This window comes from Alosa sapidissima, chromosome 9, assembly GCF_018492685.1.
Source record: "Alosa sapidissima isolate fAloSap1 chromosome 9, fAloSap1.pri, whole genome shotgun sequence".
In the NCBI taxonomy this organism is placed as follows: domain Eukaryota; kingdom Metazoa; phylum Chordata; class Actinopteri; order Clupeiformes; family Clupeidae; genus Alosa; species Alosa sapidissima.
This window is the reverse complement of record NC_055965.1, coordinates 10,313,703-10,323,702: the sequence shown is the minus strand read 5'-3', so window position 1 is coordinate 10,323,702 and position 10,000 is coordinate 10,313,703. Positions and strand designations below refer to the sequence as shown.

The following is a 10,000-nucleotide window of genomic DNA, read 5'->3' as shown; positions in this document are numbered from 1 at the left end:
TGTGTGTGTGTGTGTGTGTGTGTGTGTGTGTGTGTGTGTGTGTGTGTGTGTGTCTGCGTGTGTGTGTGTGTGTGTGTGTGTGTGTGCTTACTCATGAGTATGTGTGTGTGTGTGATCATCTCTCTTTCCAGTGCTCAGATGGCAGGTCTGCTGTGTGAAGAGGAGGGGCCAGAGGCCGACAACGTCAAGTACTGCGGTTACTGCAAACACCATTACAGCAAGATGGTGAGAGAACATGTATTACATACATGCACACACCTACACAATCAAGAGGTTCAAGAGGTTCTTCTAATATATGTGTGTGTGTGTGTGTGTGTGTGTGTGTGTGTGTGTGTGTGTGTGTGTGTGTGTGTGTGTGTGTGTGTGTGTATGTGTGTTGGTGTATTGTATATTTTGATGTATAGACATATTTACCTGACAGGCTATGTTAGCGCACGTGCAGCCTGCACAGTGTTTCTAACAAACACCAAGTAAAACAGTGAAATGTGTAAATTAGCAAAGACAGAAATGTGTAAATTAGCAAAGACAGAAATGTGTAAATTAGCAAAGACAGAAGTCACAGAGCTTCTTAACACCCTGTTAACTACAACTGCTAATCAGTGTCTATTAATGAACGATTCTTTCCTGCGAAATCCGTGCATGCATGCATCTAGCACCTACATACATATTGCCTAACCTGCTACATCCTGTGTGCCTCCTTATCAGATCTAGTATTGTGTAGTAGGCAGCTAGCAGAATGAAAACAGTGCAATTTTGTTAGGTCTCTGCACTGTCAGCACTCACAGCCCTGGTGTTTTGCAGGTAGTAATCACTGCACACATTGCATTGACTTATCCAACGTGAACATTCCATCCATTCAAAGGGAGAGAGCAGCGCTCTCATGACGTCACATTTGAGTGAGAAAATAGAGATAAGTGAGTGACACATATATATAAAGACATATACATATAGGTGTAGGCTAGATAAGACAAGTTGCTGTGTGCACAAGCACATACCGTAATTTCCCAACAATTAGCTGCGGCTTATACATTGATTTGGCAAAATCTCTTCAGCTATGAGGTTAATACACGGGGCAGTTCATATGGTATTAATATGGTTTGGTTTCTTTTAACTTGCATAAAACACTGTCCTGCGGCTTATGCACAATGTGGCTAATACACTGGAAATGACTGTATAGCCTCTCACTGAACTTGAGTGGTGTTGCATTGCTTAGCAATGGGGAGACGCCAAGACTATTTTTGTGGGTGGAAGATGAACGATCAAAAATCAAAATGAAAACACAATGTTGTATCTTTAAACTAAATTGGTTGGTAATGGATCTGTTGTATAAAAGCAATAGGACACTCGTGAGAGAATTACAGCCGTGGCGACATCCTTCACCAACACCACTCCCCCACGAGTCATGTTGCTTAAATATATATATATATATGGTACAAATGACTGCTAGACCACTCATTCACTATTATATTGGTCACTTTTTAAATGATTGGCGTCTTGAGGGCCCTGCATGCTAAACTATAAATAAAGTCTGTTTATTTGTAATGAATCATTTTTGTGTTTAGCTGATAGCAGTGGCTGTTTGCATTACGGTAGTGGCGATAAGGCGCGGGGCCCAGACCTCAGCGCTGGCCAGTCGAGCGGCGATCAGACACCTAATCGAAAAGGAATGTCATTCCTGGCGATGATTAGTCAAGGGCAGAAGGGGGTGGAGGCCTCAGAACTGCACGTCTCACTGTAAAAGATGGAGATTTATGTCCGCAAACGCTGTTTACGCGGGGTCGCACGCTGGAGCCTTTTGTCATGTTCCGCCCATCTGAGCGCCTTCAAAGGGCCCACTGTGGCATATAAAAGTGCGGGCGGGTGATATATGGAGTCTGTCGGGGTCCGGGCCAACTAATGAGGGGGGTTCCCCACCGTCTCTCTCTCTCTCTCTCTCTCTCTCTCTCTTTTACACACACACACACACACACTCCCACTCTCTTTTGCTCTCTCTCTCTCTCTCACACACACAAACACACACACACACACACACTCTTTTGCTCTCTCTCTCTCTCTCTCTCTCTCTCACACACACACACACACACACACACACACTCCCACTCTCTTTTGCTTTCTCTATCTCACACACACACACTCTCTCTCTCTCTGGCATACACACACACACACACACACTCATTCTGTCTCTCTCTCCCTTCCTGTGTCAGCAAAAGAAGCTGCGGTCTTCGGGGGAGACGGTGAGCAGCTCTTTCAACCACTCCAGAGGACGGTCCAGCTCACCTTCCCAGGACAAACACAGCTCGCACCACCACAGGCCCCGCAAGGTGTGTGTGTGTGTCTGTGTTTTGTGTGTGTGTGTGTGTGTGTGTGTATGTGTGTGTTAGAAGGGGCCAGGGGGGTGGGGTGGGGGTGGTGGTTCTAAAGTTCCAGCTGTAACTGTATTATTGTCAGATCAGGGCACTTTCCATGTCACACTTACAACTGATCTGCAACCAGCAGTGGTGTTGAGAATACCTAGAAACGAGAAATCACACCCAGCTATCCAAAACAAGAAATCACACCCAGCTATCCAAAACCAGAAATCACACCCAGCTATCCAAAACCAGAAATCACACCCAGCTATCCAAAACGAGAAATCACACCCAGCTATCCTAACCGAGAAATCACATCCAGCTATCCAAAACGAGAAATCACACCCAGCTATCCAAAGTGAGAAATCACACTCCGTAATCCTAAACAGGAAATTACACTCTGTAATCCTAAACGAGAAATCACACACTGTAATCCTAAACGAGAAATCACACACTGTAATCCAAAACGAGAAATCACACACTGTAATCCAAAACGAGAAATCACACGCCCTGTAATCCAAAACGAGAAATCACACGCCCTGTAATCCCAGTAGGTGTGGGCCTTACCTGTCCTCTCTTCCTTCCTCTTCTCACCTTTCATCCAATGACAGGAGACCTTCAGGTCGCAATCACACTCACACTAACACTAACACATATCTAATGACTCACTCTCACTCTCACACTCACACTCACACTAACACACATCTAATGACTCACTCTCACTCTCACACTCACACTCACACTAACACACATCTAATGACTCACTCTCACTCTCACACTCACACTCACACTCACACATCTAATGACTGACGTGCACTTTGGCTTTGGTACCAATTTATGACACAACTGTTGTTAATTACCCACAGTCAATTGCAGTTTAGTATTTATACATGTGAGATTTTATGTGATTATTTAAGGGGAATTTGCAATATATATCAAATCTTGCACTCTCACGTTGGCTTTGTCATTGATGTTGACTTGTTGATTTGGTTAGCATTGCATTGCACAATTGCAAAGCAATTGAAAACATTGCAAACTCTTCAGTCATTATCATTGTCATTACATCAAGTCATATCAAGTTGGACCAATTCTCTTGTGTACATGCAATGTTTTTATGTCATTATTGTATGAAGAGATCCTGTGAAGTTGCTCTTCTTACACTGCGTGTGTGTGTGTGTGTGTGTGTGTGTGTGTGTGTGTGTGTGTGTGTGTGTGTGTGTGCGTGTGTGTGTGTGTGTCGTGTGTCTCTCGCGTCGGGTTCTCCAGAGTCACAAAGACAAATCGAAGCAGAAGGAGCGACACAGGAAGTCGTCTGACTCGGGCGGCATTCCCAGCTTGGGGCCCTCCCTCTCCACCAGCCTGGACAAGGTCAGCGCTGACCACACCCCTTTTAACCTTTCCTCTCGCTCACCACTGTACATCCCACTCTTTGTTGATGTGAAGTGTGAAGGGTGGGAAAGAGAGAGAGAGAGAGAGAGAGAGAGAGAGAGAGAGAGAGAGAGAGAGAGAGAGAGCAAGAGAGAGGGGGTGGGAAAAAGAGAGAGAGAGAGAGAGATGGAAAAGGAGTAAAAGTGATGCAAAGGCCTAAAAAGCAGATCTCATTTAACTCAGGCCTTGGTCAGTTCCTCTCCACCACCGGCCTTCACACTCTTCGGCTACAGTAGTAGTTTGGTCTCAGAGTGGTCATCACTGACTGTTGTGGAGGCTGCATTGAAATGGTCATAACTACTGTGGGTCCTAATTTAGATGAGGAGTGAGTTGGTCATCACAGCACTGTGGGTCCTAATTTAGATGAGGAGTGAGTTGGTCATCACAGCACTGTGGGTCCTAATTTAGATGAGTGAGTTGGTCATCTCTAACTGATCTTGGTGTGTGTGCCACAGGGCTGAAAAAAAACAGATCACATTTGATTTGACTCAGGCCTTGGTCAGTTGGTGTTGGTCAGACTAGTCTTTAAAGGCATCCGCTGAATCAGCGTAATGTAACCTGATGTGTCTGGCGGCGTGTTTAATCTGTAAACATGAAGTGCATTCTGATGACCAGTGGGGCGGGGATGGTGTGATAATGAACGTCTACATGGTCATGAATGTTTCTGCCTGACTGACGTGTGCCCTGATGCCTGTTCTCTGCCTCGCTATGCAACACACACACACACACACACAGTTGTCTTCCAGCCACCACAGCGGCGGCGGCAGCAAGGAGGGCGACAGCAAGCCCAAGAAGCTGAGCTCCCACAGCGGCAGTGGCCTGCCCCATCGCTGCAGCAAGAAGAGCAGCGGCCCCGGCAAGAGCTGCTCCTCCTCCTCCTGCTCCTCCAGCCCCTTCAACGCAGGTAATCAGCACTCCCATTGGGGACAAGGATGAAAAGTGTGTAGTATGGATGTATATACTGTATATATATATATATATATATATATATATGTGTGTGTGTGTGTGTGTGTTGTGTGTAATATAGTATGCAGTATATTTATTACGCAGCCCTTCATAATGCTGAAGAATGCTCCATTCACTTGAATGGGCCTTCCCAACGTTCGGTGGTCTGATATTTCTCGATAACAGACCGTTGCTAAGTATGACAAACCGCTGTCAAGGAAAATGTGTTTTGTGCTTCTAATTTACGTTTTTCGGATCACTCCGCAACTACTGGAACTTCATTCAAAAGTGAAAGCAGAGAGCTGTGTTCTAAAGAATGTTTGATTCAAGTTCGGCGTGTGTTGTTGCGAATTATTTGTTTCTCAGCAAAAGCCTTGATGAAACGGTAACAAATAGGTTATGTAGGCTAAAGATATCGTGGGGAGTTTATTGTTTCGCTTTGGCAAGTAGCCGTGTAATAGGCGAGATAATGTATAGAACGCAGGTCATTATCGGGAAATAGGTCCCTTCAGGTTGGAACAAGACCGGTCTGCCCTGTCGGGACCTATTTCCCGATAATGACCGCAGTTCTATACATTATCCCTTACATATATATTGTGTAAATATATTGTGAAATGCTTGCAGATCATACATGTTATTACATGTGTATTTGGATGCTTGTGGATGTGGGTTGAGGCAGAGTGGTCCTGTGGCAAAGTGGAAGAGGTAATCTGTGGTAAATAGTATGTGTGAAGGTGTTAAGACACTACAAGCAAAGTAGTGTAGCATAGCATATTTCAGACATCGTCTCAGATACATGCCAGTAGTAATGGCAGGCCTGTCATGTGCAGGGTGCTCTATTATTGCCACCTCAGGGTGATGTGTTGATTTGTACATCAGTAGAGAGGTCTACTTCCCCTTTGATGGGTTTTACGCCGGCTTGGTTTGGAGCCAAATGAGATGACTGAGAGACTTTTATTGTTTCCCCTATGAGTTCTTCTCTTCCTTAAATTTTTGATTTTCGAAACATTATTTCTCTCTCTCTTTAACTAGTGCTTTCAGTTTCAAGACAAAATAACAAGATCTTTCTACCTATCTATCTATCTATCTATCTATCTATCTATCTATCTATCTATATATCTATCTATCTACAGTACCTGTGAATATCTATTAATCTACATTATCTGTCTATCCTATTCTTCTATAGCCTAGAAATCTAGACACGCCCCTAGCGGCAGCAAATTACATTTGCTGCCAGGGCTAGTCTAGCAACTCTCCGTTGGCTTGTGAGCTCCAGAAATCGAAACTCAATCAGGCCAATGAAATCGTGTATAGAGTCGTTAGGTGGGCTTAACATAATGATTGATGGCAGAGTTGCAACGGTTTGGCTTGAATTCCCTGCTACTTGAAAACAAATAAGATGGATGTTGCTGCTGGCGAACAGTGTGACACGAGTTAAGCTTTTATTAAGTTGGCAAACGTTTGAACTAGCCAACTAGCTCCGCTGGTTGGAAACGCATGGGACTCATAGCGCTGCCGCTGTCCTATTGCATGCAGTGGGAATTTGAAAGACAACTGATTATCCCGCCCCTCGGACTGAGCACTGCGGGTGAGCACGGTGAGTGCCCAGACCCTACATTTTAATGTGGGTCTGGCTCGTCAGGCTAATTCTTCTGTCTTCATACTTCTTCTTCTTCTTCTTCATCTATCTGTCTGTCTATCTCTCTATCTATCTATCTATCTATCTATCTATCTATCTATCTATCTATCTATCCTTTGTAAGGAGGTAAAAACAGTGCCATCTCTGCTCTGTTTCCTCAGGGGGCACGTCATCGTTGTCGTCCACTCAGGACTTCCTGCAGCTGTCCTCCTCATCCTGCCGTCTGGAGCGGGAGCGGGAGCCCGAGGAGCCGGCGGCCGAGCCGCGGGAAGAACGCAAGCGCCGGAGCCTCCCGCGGGAGGAAGAGGAGGAGGAAGAGGAGGAAGAGGAAGAGGAGGAGGAGAAAGAGGAAGAGGAGGAAGAAGAACAGGATGGGGCAAGGGAGAGGGAGAGCAAGTACCTCAAGCCCCCAGCGTTGCAGCCGCCGGCCCTCACGCCCGTCAATGGGCCGCCCGAGGCCGAGGCCAACACCTTCGAGAACAAGGTCACCATCTCCACCTACGGCTCCATCATGCGCATCACTTCCTCCTCTGGACTGGGCAGCGGCAGCAAGGTAGGCAGACCACCCCCCCACCCCAAACACAAACACACACACACACATGGACACGGACACACATACACACACACACACGGACACACACATACACACACACACACACTGTTCTAGTGTTGCTGTTCTAGAACTCCCCACTGGGACTTTCAGGGTTCTAAGACGCTTTGGTTCCTCGATGTCAGTATAGGTTTCAGTTTAGAATTCACAACTCTCCCGTACAAATGTTGAATTGAGGAACTTTCAGAGCCGTATAATGGAAAACCAGTCATATTCAAAATTGGTTTGGGGGTAGGTTGAGTGCGCCAAATTATAGTACATTCATTAGATTACAGTAATAGCATTACAAATTGCAGATAAAGTCTTAAGTGTGGTATAGGCTGGGTGGTATAGCATATAGGTGGTATAAGCATGTCTTTTGAGTGTTTTTGAGAGTATTAAAGTATATTTGGGCTGTGAGACTTTTGACTCTATACTCAAGTGAAGGGTTTTCAACTGAAAGTGGAACAATGACTCATGAGCGTGGTGACATTTTTAGCTTAGTTTAGGGGGTGTTTAAACTGAGGCTGACGCCCTTTCACCAGAGGAATACGTCATTGCCTAAGTTGTAGTGCACGCATCAGACACTGATTCACATGAGTGGAGTTTAAGAACGGATTGCAGTTCACTGTAATTGTATCTAAGACTGTCACACACTAACACTGTTGTTGTGTCTGCTGTGCTGTCTATGGCCACACACTAAGACTAAACTTGACTTTTACCAAACCAGTTACAGTAAGTCCCTGGAGGTAGACTATCCAAGTCCAGTTTTACCCTGGACTTCCCCTCAGAGCGTATATACGTATCTCCACCAAGGCCCAACGGCCCCCTTTAATGCTCATTATGTCTCTCATGACGTTAGCAAAAGCAAAACTTCACACAGTCACCCTCCAGAATGTAGTGGGTCCTTCCTTGGTGCCTTTAACCTCCATGGCAGAGGTCAAAATGACTAGGAAGATGAATGAAATAAGGGTCCCATTAAATGTGTGAAATTTATATGATTTCAATTATTATATAGTATAAATGCTATAATTTCAATTGAAGTTGTAGTTTAAAGGCGTAGTTAGGTGATCTCTGTGACTTGCACAGGTGCGTAAGCTGAGCTCCAAGACCAGCAGCGGCCGCCCACTGCAGTCCACGCCGCCCGTTCTGGAGGAGTCCGTCCCGCCCGAGCGTCCGTCCTCCTCGCCGTCGATGCCCCGCAGCGAGCGCCGTCACCGCGGCAACAAGAAGAGCCGCCACGGGCCGGGCCGGCCGCGCGGCAGCAAGAACCGCGAGCGTGAGAAACGCGGCGAGGACGAGACGCAGACGCACCAACCTCCGCATCAACCTCCGCATCAACCTCCGCAGCAGCAGCAGCACCGTCACCACCACCACCACCACCACCATCAGCCTGGGCTCCACAGCCAGACACAGCACCAGGCCCAGACTCAGCATCAGGGCCAGGGCCAGCATCAGGCCCACCAGGCCCAGCATCAGGCCCACCAGGCCCAGCATCAGGTCCATCAGACCCAGCATCAGGTCCATCAGGCCCAGACACCGGCGCTGCAGGGGGGAGCCCTGGCCTTCTCCTCCGCCCCCTACCCCAGCCTGCCCCCAGCAGCTTTCCACGCCACCGCCACCACCAACTCTCTGCTCAGCTCCGGTGAGTGTCAGTGTGTGTGTGTGTGTGTGTGTGTGTGTGTGTGTGTGTGTGTGCATGAATAAGATCTGCGTACGTGTTGCAGACATCTATAGACCAGAGGTGCGTTCAAATTTGGCAAACAGTGGCGAACGGTCGTGGTGAACATGTTTTCTTTGAATAGTTAAATTTGAACGATTTGGTGTTAACATTACATTGTAATGGTAATTGCATTTTGCATTGCATTGGCAGTACACTGTGTATACAATGTATAACACAGGTTAGATATGCTGAGCAATCTTGCATGGCTTATATATGAATGTATTATGTGTGTGTGTGTGTGTGTGTTTGTGTGTGGGGGTGGGGTATAAGTGTGTGTGTACAGCTTTGTATTATTTGTGTGTGTGGGTGTAAGTGTGTGTGTGCAGCTATGTATTATCTGTGTGTGTGGGTGTAAGTGTGTGTGTGCAGCTATGTATTATCTGTGTGTGTGGGTGTGTGTGTGTGTGTGCAGCTATGTATTATCTGTGTGTGTGGGTGTGGGTGTGTGTGTGCAGCTATGTATTATCTGTGTGTGTGGGTGTGTGTGTGTGTATGTGCAGCTATGTATTATCTGTGTGTGTGGGTGTGTGTGTGTGTGTATGTGCAGCTATGTATTATCTGTGTGTGTGGGTGTGTGTGTGTGTATGTGCAGCTATGTATTATCTGTGTGTGTGTGTGTGTGTGTGTGTGTGTGTGTTATTACATGAAAAGACTGGGTGTGTACAAGTCATGCGAGTGGAGCAGGTTTCCTTCCTTACAGTTGAACTGTGGCATTCAGTATCTTAACTTAGTCAAACAAAATGAGGCAAATATAGTATATAGTATAAGTATATATACTCTTTTGATCCTGTGAGGGAAATTTGGTCTCTGCATTTATCCCAATCTGTGAATTAATAAAACGCTCAGCATACAGTTAACACAGGGAGAGGTGAAACACACACTAATCCCGAAGCAGTGCCAGTGAACTGCCTGCTACAGCGGCGCTCGGGGAGCATTGAGGGGTTAGGTGCCTTGCTCAAGGGCACTTCAGTCGCTCCTACTGGTCGGGGTTCGAACCGGCAACCGTCCGGTTACAAGTCCGAAGCGGCTGCCCCTCAACTGTGCATTAGTATCTTAACTTTGTCCATGCCTTCCGAAAGAAATGTTCTTAACTTTGTCCATGCATTCAGAAATGTTCAGCATTTTGCATCCGCTCCTACAAACCCCCAACCTCCCAAATACTTTAAGGCAAGCAGCTATCATGACACCAAGAACTAGGCTATATTTTGTACTGTATCTGTTGGCCTGCAATGATAGCCACCACAGGGCATACTATGTATGGCATACTAAGTGTTGGTGGTACAGTGGTTAACATAGCAGACTTGCAAGTAGCTGACCTGGGATTGGCC

General features: G+C 46.4%; 1 protein-coding gene across 6 annotated transcripts in view; it reads left to right on the top strand.

Moving 5' to 3' along the window:
* The window catches only part of LOC121717945 (protein AF-17-like), a 35,547-nt gene that overhangs the window by 6,232 nt on the left and 19,315 nt on the right, over positions 1–10,000 (top strand). For 5 of the 6 annotated variants that reach the window (XM_042102669.1, XM_042102663.1, XM_042102668.1 and 2 more), the window contains exons 6-11: positions 132–225; positions 2,205–2,321; positions 3,615–3,716; positions 4,512–4,680; positions 6,522–6,913; positions 8,039–8,594. In XM_042102669.1, the coding sequence (XP_041958603.1) occupies positions 132–225; positions 2,205–2,321; positions 3,615–3,716; positions 4,512–4,680; positions 6,522–6,913; positions 8,039–8,594 (1,430 nt within the window). The remainder of the gene's footprint in view (positions 1–131; positions 226–2,204; positions 2,322–3,614; positions 3,717–4,511; positions 4,681–6,521; positions 6,914–8,038; positions 8,595–10,000) is intronic. The other variant, XM_042102665.1, reaches the window with a different exon arrangement.